Source organism: Hyla sarda, chromosome 7 (assembly GCF_029499605.1).
Source record: "Hyla sarda isolate aHylSar1 chromosome 7, aHylSar1.hap1, whole genome shotgun sequence".
Lineage (NCBI taxonomy): Eukaryota > Metazoa > Chordata > Amphibia > Anura > Hylidae > Hyla > Hyla sarda.
In genome coordinates, this window is record NC_079195.1 from 38,931,605 (window position 1) to 38,953,572 (window position 21,968).

General features: G+C 43.5%; 1 protein-coding gene across 1 annotated transcript in view; it reads right to left on the reverse strand.

Moving 5' to 3' along the window:
• The window catches only part of SFRP5 (secreted frizzled related protein 5), a 110,099-nt gene that overhangs the window by 58,687 nt on the left and 29,444 nt on the right, over nucleotides 1-21,968 (reverse strand). The window contains exon 2 of the mRNA XM_056531163.1: nucleotides 3,618-3,695. Coding sequence (XP_056387138.1) covers nucleotides 3,618-3,695 — 78 coding nt within the window. The remainder of the gene's footprint in view (nucleotides 1-3,617; nucleotides 3,696-21,968) is intronic.

Genomic DNA, 21,968 nt, shown 5'->3' on the forward strand with positions numbered 1-21,968 from the left:
AATAGGAGGATTGTGACTAGAGATGAGCGAATTTACAGTAAATTCAATTCGTCACGAACTTCTCGGCTCGGCAGTTGATGACTTATCCTGCATAAATTAGTTCAGCTTTCAGGTGCTCCGATGGGCTGGAAAAGGTGGATACAGTCCTAGGAGACTCTTTCCTAGGACTGTATCCACCTTTTCCAGCCCACCGGAGCACCTGAAAGCTGAACTAATTTCTGCAGGAAAAGTCATCAACTGCCGAGCTGAGAAGTTCGTGACGAATCGAATTTACTGTAAATTCGCTCATCTCTAATTGTGACAACTCTGTACACAGTGCTCTAGTATAAGTTGGAGCTATAAAGGTCAAGTGAATAACTACAGTATATAATCAGAGGGAGAATCTTGTGCCATTTTTGAAGCCTGTGATAACGTATTGAGCTCCTTGGATGATATGACTCGGGGCTATAAATGGCTTTTACATCTATTACTATGTTCCTTGCCAACCATGAATTAGAATCTTTTTTTTCTCATTAATCCAATTAGTTTATTGAATCAGGACATTACCCAGAGGCCTTTGCCGCATGAAGTCATTTTCCTATTGATTTAGACTCCAGTACTGGATCCATCGGTAACGACATGTCTTGTTTTGTTACATGAGTCTTCCCTGAGTCACGTCATGTTTTTGGCCAAAGCCATTGAGGAGATGAACATGGATACAGTATATGTGGTTGTGACTTATGAACGCAGATGACTGTGACTCAGATAAATGCTATTCTTCACGGCTTATTTAACTATGCAAAATATTGTGGGTCTTTCATGTTCCTGAACATGCTCCTGGACATTGAAACCAAGAAGGAAAAGTTGTGGAATTATGGAAATCCCAGGAACGGTAGACATGTGAATGATATGTAAATGATAAACAAAATGGAAACAAAATATTCATAACGTCCTGATTTATTCAGTAATGAGTGCGTAGAAATAACACTCATTTTGCACACATTGGCATGCTATCAATAAGAAGATTAAAGAGGTACTCCGCTGCCCCAGCGTTCGGAACATTTTGTTCCGATTGCTGGGTGCGGGCTGCGGGGGTCGTGACATCATGGCCACGCCTCTCGTGATGTCATGTCATGCCCCCTCAATGCAAGTCTATGGGAGGGGGCGTGGCGCCGCCACGCCCCCTCTCATAGACTTGCATTGAGGCGGTGTGGCGAGACGTCACAAGGGACAAGACCGTGACGTCACAATCCCCTCAGTCCCCACCCAGTGTTTGGAACAGAATGGTCTGAACGCTAGGGAAGCGAAGTACCCCTTTAATGGTTGTCTGAAGAATGTTCTGCCACGCTGAATGCACATGGTAACGCATTTATCAAGATCTGTTGCTCCCTTTGCCATTGCTGTCCAATGATGTTCCAGATGTGCTCGATGGGAGACAAGTCTGGAGACGCTGCGGGCCATTGTAGCACGTTTGGGCCACGCAGGCTGTTCACAGTAACACGAGCAATATGTGTCGCTGTGTTGAAAAATGTATCTTAGGACCCTTCAGAGATTTGGCCATTCCACAAATCAATGCCATATTTTGGAGTTGGGAAGGAATTTTCCCCCCTGGTATAGGGCAATTGGGATCTGCCTCATAAGGGTTCTCCAGATTGTGGGGCATCGCAGAGGTTGGACCCCCTAGGATCAAGTGGGCAAAGCTCCCTCCTCTTCCCTCCATAGACTTGTATTTATATGGGCAATGAAAAAGGGTGGGGGGGGGGGTAGTAGAGAAAAGTTTGATAACAGGAGAAAGAAGCATTTTCTCTGATAAGATATGTTACAAAGTTTCTCACATTCGCTTGTACTGTTGATCTATGTAAAGTTTTTCAGATAGGAAGATTTAAGCAGCAGAGAGGGGGAGAGGGGAAACTTTGAAAACAGGAGAAAGAAGCATTTTTGTCAAAATATATTACATACTTTCTTATATTTGCTTGTACTATTTATCTAAGCAAAGCTTTTTCCAAGAACGGGGGACCCAATAGTTCTCAGCTATTATCAGTGTTCCAATAGACAATTAATAGAGTGCTTCTGAGCCAGTGGGGAGAATTGGTCCCCATTCTTCAGATTGTGGGGCATCCGATAGGTTGGACCCCCTGTTCCCACCCTGTAAATAGGAGATACATTTTTAAATGCCAGGATACCTATTTACTCTTAATACAAGCCTAGAATAGGTTCTCCAGTAAGTCAACGCAGGATCATTGCTGATTTTTATTTCAACAAGAATATAATTTTTTGTGAGAAATTGCTAGGACACCGTCACCTATACAGTGGTCCCTCAAGTTACAATATTAATCGTAGTGTTGAGCAGCATAGGCCATATTCGAATTTGCGAATATTCGCGAATATATGGACGAATATTCGTCATAAATTCGCGAATATTCGCATATTCGTAATATCCTCGTTTTATTTTTGCATGCGCGAAAAATCGCGTATGCGAAAATTTGCCAGAAAATTTGCATAAACGAAAATTCGCATATGCGTAAATTAGCATATGCTAATTTTCGCATATGCGAATATTTGCACACCAGTTTCACACAGTAGTATTAGAGCCTTCTTTACACCACACAAGCTGGAAGGAGAGAGGGATGATCACTGTGATGTGTACTGTGAAAAAAAAAACAAAAAAAAAACGAATATTCGTAATTACGAATATATAGTGCTATATTCGCGAATTCGCTTTGCTAATATTCGCGAGCAACACTAATTAATCGGTTACAGGACGACCCTTGTAGGTTGAAACCATTGGATGTTGAGACCATAACTCCATGGAAATTTGGTAATTGGTTCTGAAGCCACCAAAATGTCATCCAAAAATTTGAAAAATTGAGGATTAAACAAAAATAAGTAGATAACGAATATAGATAAAGCAAATCCTTCCATATAAAAATAATAAAGATCTGCTGGGAGCTGTAATCACTGTCTATGTAGAGGACAGGAGCTTCTGCAGGGTCCTGTACAGTACACAGTGTCCTAAAAAAGGAACATGGAGCCATCCTCACCTGGTGTCCAAAGGAGCAGCCAACCCTGGTACAGGTAAGGAGTACAGAACATATAATACCACCCTGTACTGTAGGGGGCGCTACCAGACACCAGTCAGTGCATACACTTCAGTAATACAGGGGTTTTACCAGTGAAATGTCTGTTCTGATTGGTCGGTTCCTTCAGCCATTGAAACGTTTTCCAGATCTGGACTGTCCGTAGCATTGTATTTGGAGTATGGTTTTGGCCCTATGCCTTTACACTTTGTTTTTTATATGGTTGTTATGTTGCAGTAATAGTGATATTGTAATTTAGGAAGCGAACACATTATAAATGTGAGGTCGAGCACCGGGCAGCATGCTGACTCTTACACAGAATTCAAGCCCCGGCCAAGAAAGTCAATAATGTCCGGTTGGGTCTCTTTGTGACTGCCGGTGAGTGTCAATGTGCTGTTAGGCAGTGTTATCCAAACTGTGTGTCTCCAGCTGTTGCAAAACTACAACTTCCAGCATGCCCGGTCAGCCTTCGGCTGTCCGGACATGCTGGGACTTGTAGTTTTGCAACCGCTGGAGGCACACTATATGGAAAACACTGCGGTAAGGGGAACGTTAACTTACCAAAATCACTTGCACAATATTGAACCCTCATGGTCTCGGATTTTTGTTCAATTTCACACTGAGTGCAGATCTTGGTTCCTGCAACAAAAAGGAGAAATCTTGAACTGGAATCAAAGTAAAGCAATTCCTAAATTTGATTATTTTGCATAATAGTATAATAAGAAGAATAAAATGCCAAATCTACATGTATACTGAATATTAGGGTGCATTCACACCACGTTTTTGCAATACAGTTCCCATATACGTCTTCAATGTGAAAACCGTACGGAACCGTATTGAAAACCGTATTTTATACTTTACTAAGCCCCCTCAAAGGACAAGGGGGCACTCCCTCCGTCTGGAGAAGAAAAGGTTTAGTCTCAAGGGGCGACACGCCTTCTTTACCATAAGAACTGTGAATTTATGGAACAGTCTACCTCAGGAACTAGTCCCAGCAGGAACGATTAATAAATTTCAAACAGGGTTAGATACACTCCTAGAACAAAATAACATTAATGCTTTTGCAGAGATATAAAATCCCATCCCTTCCCCCAATATCCCGCCACACCCCTACCCCTTCAATTCCCTGGTTGAACTTGATGGACATATGTCTTTTTTCGACCGTACTAACTATGTAACTATGTATGCATTGACTCTCCATTGAAAACCGTATGCCAAAAGATGCATTGTGTCCGTTTTGCATCCTGTACGGTTTTGTCAGTTTTTTTCCCGAACCCAAAACCATAGCCTACCACGTTTTTTGGTCCGGGTGAAAAACTGCATTAAACCGTATATGTTTTTTTTTAAAACATGGGAATCAATGGGAATTGTACAGAACTGTATGTGCGTACGGTTCCATCTGGTTTTCACCATACGGTTTTTGACTTTGCACAGTTTTTTTTTCTTGGAATTTCAATCAAACAAGTGAAACTTTATTCAAAATGTAGTGAAAAGTTAACAAAATGGATGCCACCGGACATCATTTTGCAAACCGTATATGGTTTTTAACTGTATACGGGTTGAAATTTGTATACACGTTTTGATACAGTTTAGTCCGGTTTTGAGGAATGCATTTTTCATCAAAAACCTGATACGGGAACTGTATTGCAAAAACGTGGTGTGAATGCAGCCTTATACAGACAAGGGGGTACAAGACCGGGATGGTATGTAGCTCTGCATTTAAATACACAAAGCTGCATAACAACCCCTCGTGGGTGTAACTATAGGGCAGTGTTTTCCAAACAGTGTGTCTCCAGCTGTTGTAAAACTACAACTTCCAGCATGCTGGGAAGTTGTAGTTTTGCAACAGCTGGAGACACATTGGGAGAGATTTATAAAGAAAATAAAAAAAAATCTGTGCTGCAGAAAAGTCGACCAGTTGCCCACAGCAACCAATCAGATAGCTTCTTTCATTTTTGAAAAGGCCTCTGAAAAATGAAAGAAGAAATCTGATTGGTTGCTATGGGCAACTCAGCAACTTTTCCTCAGCACAGGTTTTGATAAATCTCCCCCATTGTTTGGAAAACACTGCTTTAGGGGGTGCAGTCATACTCAGGCCTTGCTGCCTATGGCAGACCAAAGGCCCCTCTGCCACAAAAGTAGATCTTGAAAATGGGCTCCTTGTTACCAATGTTCCACATGATGGTGCTTTTAACCACGCCTCTGACAACCCCTAAGGGGAATGTAATGGGAGCTGTTCATGGTTGATGCTTAACCTATGTTCAGAGGTGTAGTTATAAGAAGGGTATAGATAGTAGTCTCATCTGGGCCCTGGTGCCCGAAGGGACTTTAGGTCTCTTATACAGGCCACATACTGGGAAAAAATGGTACATGGTTGGTGGGGGAGTGTTACAGATTTGGCATTGAAGTCCAAGGACTTAAAGGGGTACTCCGGTGCTAAGACATCTTATCCCCTATCCAAAGTATAGGGGATAAGATGCCTGATCGCAGGGTTCCCGCTGCTAGGGACCCCCCGTGATCTTTCACGCAGCACCCTGTTACCATCAGCCCTCGGAGCATGTTCCCTCCGAGTCTGATGACTGCCGATCACGGGGCCGGAGTATTGTGACTTCACAGCTCCGCCCCCATGTGACATCACACTCCGCCCCCTCAATGCAAGCCTATGGGAGGGGGCGTGACAGCTTTCACAGGGGTCCCCAGCGACAGGACCCCCGCTATCAGGCATCCTATCCCCTCTCCTTTGGATACGGGATAAGATGTCTTAGTGTCAGAGTACCCCTTTAAAAGGCTTATCTGGAAGGAGGAAAATAAATACTTTTCCTCGCTCTGGGCCTCCCACTCCCACCCTGTATCAGAAGTATACCTTTAAGGCCCCTTTCACACTGCTGTTGCTCCCCGTTGAGAAGTCTATTTTTGTTTTGGTGACTTTAACAGCCTTTCTCGTGATGGGAAGCAATGGGCGGCTCCCATTTACTAATTTGGGGGCTGCCTGGCGCGTTATTTTTTGACAGGAATAGCGGGAGAAAAAGACAGTAATTTTTCTAAAAGAACAACTTTAAATCTTAAGTCACAACATACTATAAATGTATTTGGCACCCCTACAATCTGATCATATATATATATATACACTTTTATAGTATGTTGTGACTTAAGACTTAAAGTTTTTTTTTTTCTAGACAAATGTTAGTTTAAAGTCTATAGTTAAATATAAATCGCACTACAGACAACGGCAGCCAATGGTCTCCACTTACAAAATGGGATTTCCATCATTTCGACTGTGAGAATAGTGTTCCATGCTGTGCTATTCTTCCTGTCATTTATAACAACATCTGCAATAAGGCTTTGTATGAATGAATGAATGAAATTATGAATAATTATTATTATTAATAATTTGTTTCCTCAATGCAAAATAAAGCAACTTTCTAAGTAGTCTTCATTAAAAATGTCCTACCATTTTGCTGCTCAGAGAGAGATAGGAGAAATCTGCCATAAGGACTTTGTGCGGGCCCCTTCTTTCTTTCAGTGTTATATATAGTAGCAGAGAGGAGAGGGAGGAGGGGATTATACAAAGCAGCTAACAGTGTGGAAAGTTGGGAGAGCATACATGGAGGGCAGCTCACGCAGGGAGGAAAGCAGATACAAAGCAGTTTGTATCCTACGGCTGTCCGGGCAGGCAGGAAACTGTAGTTGTGCAACAGATGGACCATCACGATTCCAGAGAGTTAAACAGATTTGTAAATTACTTCTATTAATAAATCTCAATCATTCCAGTACTTGTCAGCTGCTGTATGCTCCAGAGGAAGTTAAGTTGTTCTTTTATTTTTGACCACAGTGCTCTCTGCTGACACCTCTGTCCATGTCAGGAACTGTCCAGAATAGAAGCAAATCCCCATAGCAAACCTCTCCTGCTCTGGACAGTTCCTGACGTGGACAGAGGTGTCAGCAGAGAGCACTGTGGTTAGACTAGAAAAGAAAAACTCAACTCCTTCTGGAGCTGATAAGTACTGGAAGGGTTAAGATTTTTAATAGAATTAATTTACAGTACTGATAAGTACTGGAAGGGTTAAGAAGTTTAATAGAATTAATTTACAAATCTGCAAGTCTTTCTGGCATCAGTTGATTTAAAAAATATATATTTTTCACCGGAGTACCCCTTTAACTCAAGGTGACAAATACCATAACCAAGTCAAAATGATGTATTTTATTCTATCTGTACCCATATACCAGCCTTGGCGTGTATAACTGACTGCTTTGTCCATTTAAAAAAAAATAAAAATAACAGCCCCTATTTTGCTAATCTCAGAAAACCCCTTTAATATTTATAAAGCTTAATATTTATACAGTTCGCTCTACGAGGACTGCTTTGTGTTCCACCGATTCCTGTTGTATGTCAGAGTTGGCAGGGATATGTTGGCTAGCTGCATAATATATTAGCAGTCATTTACACAGAATGCATGGCACGGATTGTGGTACACGCTCCCAGCACGGCTATTGTATATCAATTTACCTAATGTGTTCACAGAGGAGAAGAGCCGAGCCAAAAAAAAGGAAAAAAAAAATAAAAAAAAGGTCACTTCATTCACTCTTTAAGTGCACAAATGTCGGAGAAAAATTCATCTGAAAATAATTTCCGTAAGTCTCTCTGGTCTAAACGCTTAAGTGCTTATTGTGTTGTGTCTGTGCAGTCAAAGGTTCAACAGTACGTTTTTTTTTACAACCATGAGATTGTTGAAATAAAGGTAATAAAGTCACAACTGTACTAATGTCGCAACTGTCCTGCACTACACTTAGGCCCTGTCAGGTTGAGTCCCCTCAGTGTCCTGGGGGGTCTCCTGTAGTGTCTCCCCTGCTGTTATTATAAGTCTCCTTTATTGTCATTGGATTATAGTTAGTGTATTAATTTATAGCTTGTCTAAAGGACCTGTGAGATGTCCCATGTTATGTTATTTTGTCACATTATGTTACCCAGAGAGCCCCAGCTTAACCTATGACCCGCAGCTTGACCAATGGGCTTTGGCGGCCATTACAATTCTCTCACACTCTTCTTTTCTGAGACCAGCAAACACCAGATACCTCAGTGCTAGTGACCAGCGCCTGGAAGGCCTCAAAGCTTCAGTCATTCCAGTAAGTCAAAAGTCTATGTCTGCTGTCACTAGCCATAGTCAAGTCCAGTCTAAAGTCAAGCCTCACGATAATTATCTAAAGTCTATTACAATAACTACAAGTTCTAGCAAGCTGCGAGGTCCTTCTGTGTTCCTGGCCACCTCTCTTGGAATCTGGCCTAGCTGTGAAGATAATTCCATCTGTCTAAACTCAGTAAAGCCTCCGTTAAACCATAACTGGTTGTGGACTCTCCTTTCACTACCTAGCCATTATAATAGCGGAGATAACGTTCGTGTGGTTCCGGTACCCAAAAACCAAGCCCCTCATCATTTCTACGGTTAACGGTGAGAGACTCTCTGCCACTGTGCAGTTTCGTACCCTGCCACTGCAGATGGACATTGGAATTTTTCGTACAGAGACTCTAGAGTTCCTTGTCCTTCCCTTCTGCTCCTCCGAACTCCTCCTGGGCCTGCCAGGACAACGTCATAGTCCTGTCCTGAACTGGTCCTCCGGTGAGATCCTGCATTGGGGTACCTCCTGTTCAGACCGGTGTCTCAAGCCTGCTCCAGTCAAGAAACTTCCGCAAATTTCTCCACCTCCCGGTCTGCCAAAACCATATCACTGCTTTGCGGATGTCTTTTGCAAAAAACAAGCCGAGGTCCTTCCTCCTCACAGATCCTATGATTGTCCAATTGACCTAATGCCTGGTTCCACTCCACCTCGGGGAAGAATTTATCCTCTCTCACCTCCAGAGATGCTTGCCATGTCCGAATATATTCGTGAAACCCTCCAGAGAGGATTAATAAGGAAGTCTTCTTCTCCTGCTGGGGCTGGCTTCTTCTTCGTGACCAAGAAGGACGGTTCCCTTCGCCCCTGTATTGACTACAGAGGACTCAATAAAATCACCATCAAGAACCGTTACCCTCTGCCCCTGATCTCTGAGTTATTTGATCATCTCTGAGGGCCAAAGATCTTCACCAAATTGGATCTTCGAGGGGCCTATAATTTGATCCGTATCCGTGAAGGTGACTAATGGAAGACCGCCTTTAACACCAGAGGTGGTCACTTTGAATACTTAGTGATGCCTTTTGGACTTTGTAATGTACCTGTAGTCTTCCAAGAATTCGTTAATGACATCTTCCAGGACCTTCTTTACACTTGTGTAGTAGTATACCTTGATGATATTCTTATTTTTTCCTCTAATTTGGATCAACATCGAGTTCATGTCCGACAAGTTCTCACTCGGCTCAGAAAGAACCGCCTCTATGCCAAGATTGAGAAATGCTTGTTCGAGCGTTCCTCTTTGCCCTTCTTGGGGTATAGTATCTCAGCCCAAGGACTCCAAATGGATCCTGCCAAGCTCTCTGCGGTCCTGGACTGGCCACGCCTCTCTGGTCTCCGACTATGCCAACTATTACAGACAATTTATTCCTCATTACTCCACCCATGCTAATCCCAAAACCTGGCCTCCTCAAGCTGAAGAAGCCTTCCAATCCCTGAAAGCCTCCTTTGCTTCCGAATCTGTTCTTTCCTGGCCTTATACTTCCAAGCCATACTATCTTGAAGTGGATGCATCCTAGGTGGGAGCAGGAGCTATGCTTACTGCAAGACCATAACTTGTGGCTTCTTTTCTAAAACCTTTTCTCCCGCCGAGAAGAATTACACTATTGGGGGTAGAACTGTTGGCAATTAAATTGGCTTTGAAGGAGTGGAGACATCTTCTCGAGGGTGCTCCTCACCCTGTGACCATTTTCTCGAACCTAGCCTACCTCCAGTCAGCTCGTTGACCTCCAAGCCCGTTGATCCATCTTCTTCGCCCGCTTCAATTTCCAAATTCAATTCCGTCCTGCTGCCAAGAACGTCAGAGCAGATGCCCTTTCTCACTCTTCAGATGTGGTGGGTGACGTACCTACTCCTCAACACATTATTCCACCTGAATGTCTCATCTCAGTTGCACCTGTGGACTTGCGACTTCTTCCCCCCGGGTAAAACCTATGTTCCTCCTCGTCAGCGGTTACAGGTTCTCAAGTGGGGTCACGCTTCCCTCTTTGCCGATCATCCTGGGAATAAGAAGTCTCTTCAGTTAATCTCCCAAAGATATTGGTGGTCCTTGCTGGAGAAAGACGTCACTGAGTTCTTCCAGTCCTGTGCGATCTGCGTCCGTAACAAGACTCCTCGTCTAAAACCGGCGGGCCTTCTTCTGCCCCTTCCATTTCCGGAGACCCCTTGGTCGCACATCGCCATGGACTCCATGGCTGATCTCCCTTCCTCTCATGGTATGACAGTTCTTTGGGTCGTGGTGGACCGATTCTCTAAGATGGCTCACTTTGTGACTCTGCCTGGTCTCCCGTCCGCGTCTCAGCTGGCCAAACAGTTTTTCCTACACATCTTCCACCTCCACCGTCTTCCCAGACAAATCATCTCTGACCGTGGGGTGCAGTTCGTTTCCAGATTTTGGAGTGCTCTTTGTGGACAGCTCGGGGTTAAGCTGGACTTTTCTTCCTCGTATCACCCTCAGTCTAATGGCCAAGTAGAACGGGTGAACCAGATTCTGGGAAATTATCTACGCCATTTTGTGTCCTCTCGCCAAGATGATTGTTCAGACTTACTCCCTTGGGCAGAGCTCTCTTATAATTTCAAACAATCTTCCGCCACCAATAAGTCTCCATTTTTTGTGGTTTATGTTCATCACCCTCTGCCACCACTACCTCGGACCTCCGCTCCCTCTTCTGTACCAGCTGTAGAGGACCTCCTTCAAGACTTCTCTTCCATTTGGCGAGAGACCCACTCAGCCCTCCTCAAGGCCTCGACCCGTATGAAATTCCAGGCCGATAAAAGTCGTAGAGCTCCTCCGGAATTCAATCCTGGTGACAAGGTATGGCTTTCCTCGAAATACATCAGATTTATGGTACAAAGTTACAAGCTGGGTCCTCGATACTTGGGTCCCCTCAGAGTTAAGAGCCGCATTAATCCGGTGTCCTACCAGCTCCATCTTCGTCCTTCCCTCAGAATTCATAACTCTTTCCCTGTCTCCCTTCTCAAACCTTCCATCTTTAATCGCTTTTCTCCTAAACTTCTTTCTCCCACCCCTGTTACTGGTACTTCAGATATTTTTTCAGTTAAAGAAATCCTAGCTACCAAGGTCTCTTGGGGGAAAAAAAAATTTCTGGTTGACTGGGAGGGTTGCGGTCCTGAGGAGAGATCCTGGGAGCCTGAAGAGAATATCCTGGACCACAACCTCATCCGTAGTTTTCTGGGTACCAAAAAGAGGGGGAGACCAAAGGGTGGGGGTACTGTCACAGCTAGCGCTCCGGTCCTTGCCTCCGGACCGGAGCGCTCGCTTCCCCGCTCCCCCTTCCCAGGATCCCGGTGCCTCCCACACAGTCACACTGACCAGGAGCACGGGATCCCTTGTGTCGGGGACGCGGATGCCGTGGCGGAGGGTCTCCGCTCACGCGCCACATCCCTTACCTGGCTCCTCGTTCGCGGCGCAGACTGGCTCTGCCTTCCGGCTCGCGTAGCCCCGCTCTCTAGGGCACGCGCGTGGCACCTTCTGTAAATTTAAAGGGCCAGCGCACCATTGATTGGTGTGCTGGCTAATAATCCCTGCCTCCTTCCCTAATAAAAGTCTCCTGCCCCTTCCTGCCCTTGCCGGATCTTTGTGCCCTAGTGTCTTTGAGAAAGCGTTCCATACTGTGTATATTGCCCTGCCTGTTGCCGTACCCTTGCTACCGTCTACTCGCCTCTGAACCCTTGCCGCCTGCCCTGAACTCTGCTATGTCTGACTACGCTCCTGCCTGTTCCCTGTGTACCACGCCATATCAGCTACCAATGAGGTTGAGTTGCTACTGGAGGATACGACCTGGTGGTTACCGCCGCAGTAAGTCCATCTCACTTTGCGGTGGGCTCTGGTGAAAACCAGTAACCACTTAGAACCGGTCCTCTGGTACAACCCGCGTCATCGCCTCTCTGGTCCAGAGGATCCACTACCAGTCCTGCCGGTACGTTACAATTGTACAGAGCCCTGCTTGTCCTCAGTGTACAGAGCCCTGCTTGTCCTCAGTGTACAGATCCCTGCTTGTCCTCAGGGTACAGAGCCCTGCTTGTCCTCAGTATACAGAGCCCTGCTTGTCCTCAGTATACAGAGCCCTGCTTGTCCTCAGTGCACAGAAGCCTGCTTTTTCTCAGAGTACAGAACCTTGCTTGACATCAGTGTACAGAGCCCTGCTTGTCCTCAGTGTACAGAGACCTGCTTGTCCTCAGTGCACAGAGACCTGCTTGTCCTCAGTGCACAGAGCCCTGCTTGTTCTCAGTGCCCAGAGCCTTGCTTGTTCTCTGTGTACAGAGCCCTGCTTGTCTTCAATGCACAGAGCCCTGCTTGTCATCAATGCACAGAGCCCTACTTGTCCTCGGTGTACAGAGTCCTGCTTGTCTTCAGTGTACAGAGCCCTGCTTGTCTTCAGTGTACAGAGCCCTTCCTGTCATTAGTGCACAGAGCCCCGGTTGTCCTCAGTGCACAGAGCCCTGCTTGTCCTCAGTGTACAGAGCCCTGCTTGTCCTCAATGTACAGAATCCTGCTTATCCTCAGTGTTCAGAGCCCTGCTTGTCTTCAGTGTACAGAGCCCTGCTTGTCCTCAGTGTACAGAGCCCTACTTGTCCTCAGTGTACTGAACCATGCTTGTCCTCAGTGCACAGAGCCCTGCTTGTCCTCAGTGCACATAGCCTTGCTTGTCTTCAGTGTACATAGCCCTGCTTGTCCTCAGTGTACAGAGCCCTGCTTGTTCTCAGTGAACAGAGCCCTGCTTGTCCTCAGTGTACAGAGCCCTACTTGTCCTCAGTGTACAGAGCCCTGCTTGCCCTCAGTGTACAGAGCCCTGCTTGCCCTCAGTGTACAGAGCCCTGTACAAAGGATAGGGGATAAGATGCCTGATCGCGGGAGTCCCGTTGCTGGGGACCCCCGGGATCTTGCACGCGGCACCCCATTTGTAATCAGTCCCCGTTAGCGTGTTCGCTCTGGGTCTGATTACCGGTGACCACAAGGCCGGCGGCGTGTGACGTCACGCCCCCGCCCCCGTGTGACGTCACGCTCCGCCCCCTCTATCCAAGCCTACGGGAGGGGGCATGACAGCTATCAGGGGCGGAGCTTGACGTCACACGGGGGCGGAGGTGTGACGTCACACGCCGCAGACCGTGTGGTCGCCGGTAATCAGACCCGGAACGAACCCAGCGGCGGGACCCCCGCGATCATGCATCTTATCCCCTATCCTTTGGATAGGGGATAAGATGCCTAAGCACCGGAGAACCCCTTTAGCGACAGGTACACTTTAACCCCTTAAGGACCGGGGTTTTTTCCGTTTTTGCATTTTCGTTTTTTGCTCCTTGCCTTTAAAAAATCATAACTCTTTCAATTTTGCACCTAAAAATCCATATGATGGCTTATTTTTTGCACCACCAATTCTACTTTGTAATGACGTCAGTCATTGTGCCCAAAAATCTACGGTGAAACGGGAAAAAAAATCATTGTGAGACAAAATTGAAAAAAAAAACGCCATTTTGTAACTTTTGGGGGCTTCCGTTTCTACGTAGTACATTTTTCGGTAAAAATGACACCTTACCTTTATTCTGTAGGTCCATATGATTAAAATGATACCCTACTTATACAGGTTTGAATTTGTCGCACTTCTGGAAAAAATCATAACTTCATGCAGAAAAATTTATACGTTTAAAATTGTCATCTTCTGACCCCTATAACTTTTTTATTTTTCCGTGTATGGGGCGGTATGAGGGCTCATTTTTTGCGCCGTGATCTGAAGTTTTTAACTGTACCATTTTTGCATTGATAGGACTTATTGATCGCTTTTTATTCATTTTTTCATGATATAAAAAGTGACCAAAAATGCACTATTTTGGACTTTGGAATTTTTTTGCGCGCACGCCATTGACCGTGCGGTTTAATTAACGATATATTTTTATAATTCGGACATTTCCGCACGCGGCGATACCATTTATGTTTATTTTTATTTTTATTTACACTGTGTTTTTTCTTTTATGGGAAAAGGGGGGTGATTCAAACTTTTAATAGGGAAGGGCTTAAATGATGTTTATTCACTTTTTTTTTGCACTTTTTTTTTGCAGTGTTATAGGTCCCATAGGGACCTATAACACTGCACACACTGATCTTTTACATTGATCACTGGTTTCTCATAAGAAACCAGTGATCGATGATTCTGTCGCATGACTGCTCATGCCTGGATCTCAGGCACTGAGCAGTCATTCGGCGATCGGACAGCGAGGAGGCAGGTAGGGGCCCTCCCGCTGTCCTGTCAGCTGTTCGGGATGCCGCGATTTCACCGCGGCTATCCCGAACAGCCCACTGAGCTAGCCGGCATGCTTTCGGTTTCACTTTAGACGCGGCGTTCAACTTTGAACGCCGCGTCTAAAGGGTTAATAGCGCGCGGCACAGCGATCAATGCCGCGCGCTATTAGCCACGGGTCCCGGCCGTTGTTAGAGGCCGGGCCCGAACCGCTATGACGCGGGGCCACGCCGTGGCCCCGCGTTATAGATCGGGAGTGGACACATGACGTTCCAGTACGTCATGTGTCCTTAAGGGGTTAAAAAATTATTTTAGGGGTCTATTCACACATACAGTATTCTGCTCAGATTTGATGCTTAAATTTGATGCGCAGGATTTTCTACTACAGATTTCAATGTAAACTGAACACAGCTTGAAATCCTGCGCATCAAATCTGCACAGAATACTGTACATGTGAATAGACCCTAAAGGTAAAATGATGTGATCCTCTGCTGATTTCACACATTTGCCCAATGATAAAGTCTATAATTTTAATGGACGGTTTATTTGAACAGTGAAAGACAGAACAAAAACAAGAAAAATCCAGAAAAAAAGCGCCTATAAGGTCCCCTGCTCAAATAAGCACATATACAGGGCTGTCTGGAGAAGATATCCTCTTTGTCTTGAGCAATGAAGGTTTCTCCACAAGCACAGACAAGGATTCTTGAGCCGGGTTCACACTGGTGCAGCAGAATCCCATTGCTGGCGTTGGGAATCCACTGCACAGTGCACACTGCAGAAATTTCCGTCTGGAAACCCGCTCTAAAAATTCTGCCAGAACATTGAACTGTGAACTCCAAAATGTGAACCCAGCCTAAGAGCAGTGAGATTATGGAACTCTCTGCCAGAGGAAGGGGTCATGGTGAACTCAATAAAAGAGATCAGGAAGGGCCTGGATGCATTTCTAGAGAGTATTAATATTACAGGTTATAGAGAATAGATTTATAGGGACAGAACGCAGATCCAGAGATTTATTCTGAGGCCATATTTGGAGATGGGAAGGAATTATTCCCTCTGGTATGGGGAAATTTTCGGCGGCCTCATAAGGGGTTTCTGCCTTCCTCTGGATCAACACAGTAGGGACGCAATAGGGATATAGGTTATACTTGATGGACATTTGTCTTTATTCGACTTTATGAACTATGTTACTTTTTCAATTGAATTCGTTCACAGGACAGGTGGTAAATAGCTGGTTGCTGTGGCTCTGACTGCTGGGACCTTGATTGATCACAAGAACAGAGGTCTCTTATCACCTGAGTGTATGGTGCTGCAATAAGCATGCCCTCGCCACTGCTTTATTCACTCACTATAATACTGTTGTAGACAATCAAATAAGTAAAGAGAGCAGTGGTGCACATCCTCCACTGTCATGCCTTTTACTCTCCATTTCCACATCCATCCTTGTGGGACCTCCCTCTGATCAAATATGTATCACTAAACCCGTGGATAAGTGATATGTTATCTTAGCATACCCTTTGAAAGGTAATCTGTCAGCTCTACATCATGCTCAGAGCTCAAGTGTAAAAGGAGATAGTGCTGAACAGCAGCATGCATGCCTCCTCCCTCCCCCATACCTCCCTGCTGTGCTCCCAGCATTGATTCTTTCTTGTTCATCAATCAGTCAATCTAGAGAGAGGGAAGAAGGTGCCTCATGTGCGGGATCAGCAGATCTTGTGAGTGGGGGAAGGGAGGTAATCCCAGGCCGCTTACCAAAGTTGGTTGTGCGCCCACACACAACAAGGTCTAGCGTGAAGTATATAAATCGGTCCACTGCAGCCCTCCTTAGTATAGTAGAAAAAAGGATGAGATGACCATAAAAACAGGAGTTTTGTCCGGCGCAGAAAGGAACTGTTAGAATGCAGGATAAAATCAAGGGATTTATTGAATGCAATGCGTTTTGCTGCGCATTCGCAGCAAAACGCGTTGCATTCACTAAATCCCTTTATTTTATCCTGCATTCTGATGGTTCCTTTCTGCGCCGGACAAACGTCCTGTTTTTATGGTCATCTCATCCTTATTCCTATCAATCAGTTAAGGCAAGGAGTGCATGCCGTGGCTTGGTACCACCTTCTTGACACTGAGCATGATATAGAGCTGACAGATTCTCTTTAAGGCTAAATGTAAAGTTGCTTTATTTTCTATAAAAGTTGTTTATATAAGAAAACAAACAAGTTGCAAAAAATTTTCTATGATTTAAGCTATTGCCGAAGATCGGCGTCAGCGCCTATTTCAGTGTAACAGACGTGTTTGTTCTGTGCCAATGCCTTCAGATTCTTTATTCTAGCAATAAAAGACATTTTAAAAACAAAGCCCCGGGATTCAGAGCTTCATTATAAGAATTCAGAGGACTTTGAAATGCAAATTCCACGGCTTTATCACAGGTATTGCCATAGAGAGTATTTACATAACTTCTGCATATATTACTTTCCCCAGAAGTTTGTATTCTGGATGTGAATTAACATTCTGCTCTCATTCTAGTCTCTCTCTTTATATACAGTAGATACTATATATGTGCAGATGGTAGGAGTCTCCCAGCTGTATTTTCAACCATCTCCTATCTCATTCCCTTCCATTTATATCAAATTTATGTCTAACAATTTAGCTAAGAGCTCATGTACAGAGTAATGGTATACATGGAAAACTCCATACCTTGTTGTATACTCTGTAAAGCAGCACATAGACTCTCTGTTGGTCTGCGACTAGTCCATGTACCTGGTGACCCTATTAGTAACAGGGCAAAGTAACAGTGATGTGTGAGCCAGACTCTCTCCTGCTCTAGGTAATAGCAATAAACACAAAAAAATAAAATAAAAATAAAAATAAAGGATTTAACCCCTTAACCCCTTAAGGACCGGAGGTTTTTCCGTTTTTGCATTTTCGTTTTTTGCTCCTTGCCTTTAAAAAATCATAACTCTTTCAAATTTACACCAAAAAATCCATATGATGGCTTATTTTTTGCTCCACCAATTCTACTTTGTAATGACGTCAGTCATTTTGCCCAAAAATCTATGGTGAAGCGGGAAAAAAAATCATTGTGCGACAAAGTTGAAAAAAAAACGCTGTTTTGTAACTTTTGGGGGCTTCCGTTTCTACGTAGTACATTTTTCGGTAAAAATTACACCTGATATGTATTCTGTAGGTCCATACGATTAAAATGATACCCTACTTATATAGGTTTGATTTTGTCGGACTTCTGGAAAAAATCATAACTACATGCAGGAAAATTAATACGTTTAAAATTGTCATCTTCTGACCCCTATAACTTTTTTATTTTTCCGTGTATGGGGCGGTATGAGCGCTCATTTTTTGCGCCGTGATCTGAAGTTTTTAACGGTACCATTTTTGCATTGATAGGACTTATTGATCACTTTTTATTCATTTTTAAATTATATAAAAAGTGACCAAAAATGCACTATTTTGGACTTTGGAATTTTTTTGCGCGCACGCCATTGACCGAGCGGTTTAATTAACGATATATTTTTATAATTCGGACATTTCCGCATGCGGTGATACCACATATGTTTATTTTTATTTTTATTTACACTGTGTTTTTTTTTTTATTGGAAAAGGGGGGTGATTCAAACTTTTAATAGGGGAGGAGTTAAATGATCTTTATTCACTTTTTTTTTTCACTTTTTTTTTGCAGTGTTATAGGTCCCATAGGGACCTATAACACTGCACACACTGATCATTGTTATCCCATAGGGACCTATAACACTGCACACACTGATCTTTGTTATCCCATAGGGACCTATAACACTGCACACACTGATCTTCTATGCTGATCACTGGTTTCTCATAAGAAACCAGTGATCAACAATTCTGCCGCATGACTGCTCATGCCTGGATCTCAGGCACTGAGCAGTCATTCGGCTATCGGACAGCGAGGAGGCAGGAAGGGGCCCTCCCGCTGTCCTGTCAGCTGTTCGGGATGCCGCGATTAGCCGCGGCTATCCCGAACAGCCCGACTGAGCTAGCCGGGAACTTTCACTTTCACTTTTAGCCGCGCGGCTCAGCTTTGAGCGCGCGGCTAAAGGGTTAATAGCGCGCGGCGCCGCGATCGGCGCTGCGCGCTATTAGAGGCGGGTCCCGGCTTCACTATGACACCGGGCCCGCCATGATATGAAGCGGGGTTACTGTGTAACCCCGCGTTATATCAGAAGAGCAGGACCAAGGACGTACCGGTACGTCCTTGGTCCTTAAGGGGTTAAGGACCGGGGCTTTTTCCGTTTTTTCATTTTCAATTTTTCCTCCTTAACTTTAAAAAATTATAACTCTTTAAAATTTTCACCTAAAATTCTATATGATGACTTATTTTTTGCATCACTAATTCTACTTTGTAATGACATTAGTCGTTTTACCCAAAAATCTACGGTGAAACGGGAAAAAAAATCAATGTGCGACAAAATTGATGAAAAAACACTATTTTGTAAGTTTTGGGGGCTTCCGTTTTTACGCAGTACATTTTTTGGCAAAAATGACACCTTATCTTTATTCTGTATGTCCATATGGTTAAAATGATACCCTACTTATATAGGTTTGATTTTGTGTCACTTCAGAAAAAAATCATGAACACATGCAGGAAAATGTATACGTTTAAAATTGTCATCTTATAACCCCTATAACTTTTTTATTTTTCTGTGTTCCGGGCGCTATGAGGGCTGATTTTCTGCGCCGTGATCTGAAGTTTTTAGCGGTACCATTTTTGTTCTGATGAGACTTTTTGATCACTTTTTATTCACTTTTTTGTGGTATAAAAAGTGATAAAAAATGCAATATTTTGGACTTTTGAATTTTTTTGCACGTACGCAATTGAACGTGCAGTTTAAAAAGTGGCATATTTTTATAAATCGGACATTTCTGCACGTGGTGATACCACATATGTGTATTTTTTTTTACACTGTTTTATTTTGTTACTAGGAAATGCCGGGTGATTCAAACTTTTAATTCAGAAGAGAATACCAGAAAGGGTTAACTTTTTTTTTTACACTTTTTTTTTTGCAAGCTGATAGGTACCATAGAGACCTATCAGCTTGCAATGGCTGATTTCATTCACAGACTGCTGCCTTGCCGTTGCATGGCAACAATCAGTGAAATCGGTGATTGATTGCTCAAGCCTGGATGTCAGGCTTGAAGCATTCAATCAGCGATCGGACTGCAGGAAGGAAGGTAAGAGACCTTCCTCCTATAGTACAGCTGTTGGGGATGCCGCGATTATACCGCGGCGATCCCGAACAGCTCCCTGAGCTAGCCGGGCACTTTCACTTTCGTTTTTAGCCACGCGGCTCAGCTTTGAGTGCGCGGCTAAAGGGTTAATAGCGCGCGGCGCCGCGATTGGTGCCGCGCGCTATTAGCGGTGGGTCCAGGCTTCACGCCGGGCCCGCCGCGATATGAAGCGGGGTTACCGTGTAACCCCGCGTTATATCGCAGGACCGGGACGCATGACGTAGCGGTACGTCGTGCCCTTAAGGAGTTAAAAGGGTACTCCGGTGGAAAACATTATTTTTTATATATATATTTTTTTCGAATCAACTGTTGCCAGAAAGTTAAACAGATCTGTAAATTACTTCTATTAAAAAATCTTAATCCTTCCAGTACTTATCAGCTACTGTATATTACAGGGGAAGTTGTGTAGTTTTTTCCAGTCTGTCCACAGTGCTCTCTGCTGATACCTCTGTCCATGTCAGGAACTGTCCAGAGCAGGAGAGGTTTTCTCTGGGGATTTGCTCCTGCTCTGGACAGTCTCTGATGTAGACAGAGGTGTCAGCAGAGAGCACTGTGGTCAGACAGAAAGGAAATTCAAAAAGAAAAGAACTTCCTCTGTAGTATACAGCAGCTGATAAGTACTGGAAGGATTAATATTTTTTATATAGAAGTAATTTACAAATCTGTTTAACTTTCTGGCACCAGTTGATTTGAAAAAAAAAAAAAAATAATAATTCCAGTGGAGTACCCCTTTAAGTAATGTAATAGAAAAGACCCCTATTTCTAATATTCAAGGACTCTATAGTGACAGAGTCTGTTCCCCAGGACTGGTACAGAGCAAATGTGGTGTCAAAAAAAAGGCCAAAAAGTGAGAATTATAGGTCTGTAAGTTTAAACTCTGTTGTATGTAAATTGTTTGAGTTTTTTTTTAATCCATAGAATAAATTCTGTTTTATATTTTTTGTGTTATATTTTGTTATGGTGTCTTACATAACTACCAATGGAAATATAAGTAATAGCTTAGAGTTGGACTCCTGGGCCTCTGTATGTGACTGGCTACTGTTTTTGGGCACATGATGCCAATGACAATTTTGTTGGTGGTTTTTGCTATGGTTACCATTTGTGTTGTTTTATAATAAAAGTGTCTATTCCCCACCTATAAACCCCTTAAAAAGGGGTTCTCTACTTTCAGCATCGTCTACATAGGGTCAATAAACTTATTACAAAGAGCCTCATAATGTTCATGCATTATACAGATAAACATTGTAGTAAGTCAGCTTTTTACCAACAGGGTGCCTCCAGCTGTTGCAAAACTACAAATTCCCAGCATGCAGCAAGTGTACAGTTTCCCTGCAGTGCCACCACAGGAAAAATTAAGTATTACACGATGCCGTTTAAATCAATGGTATGTCAGTGTAAAGCTGGGTTTTTGTTTTTTTTTTTACGCCAGAAAAACTGCCAGAAAAACTGCCACTGATTTTCCTTGAATTTATGTATTTTTTTCTGGCATTTTTTCTGGCGTTTTTACCTTTGTTTGGGAATTGACTTTTTGGCCCCTTTTGCAGTGTCCCTTACGGAGTTTTTAACAAATTTTGTTGGGTAATTTAGCTGGCTAAATTTTTATGTCCCTGCCCGCACACATAAATATGTCCCTGATTAATTCGTTATCAGTTATCAATAATGAATACACATTTTGTTCTCAAAAATATAAATTTGGTTACCTACAATTGATTCCATTATTTTATTACATTTTTTTAATGGTAACCTACAGAATGTAATAAAAAAAGCTAATTCCGTCCTTTTTTTTTTGGATCGCCAAAGTAAAAAAAAGAATAAAGACTACCTGCAAAAACACCAATGTTAAAACCCACATGGCGGGTTTTTTTTTTTTTTTTTTTTGGCATCTTTTCACTCCCATAGAATTCTATGGGAGAAAAATGCCAAGATTTTCCCCCAAAAAATGCCAAAGTCTTAACATGAGCTTGTTTTTCAAAAACAAAAAGAAAGAAACAACAACAACAAAAATAAGCATCAAAAGGATTAAAGAAAAGCCAAACTGAAAAATGAAACAAGTAGATATAGATTTTGCGTTCCCTATTGACTTGCAGCCAACATCTGGCCACTGCGTTTTTTTCTCAAAGAAAAAACTTAGTGCGGCAGAATGGGTGTTTTTCTTGGCGTTTTTGCTAAAAAAAAAAAAAGTGGAATAAGATGAACGGATGAAGATACTAAAAAGGGGACCTGCTCTATT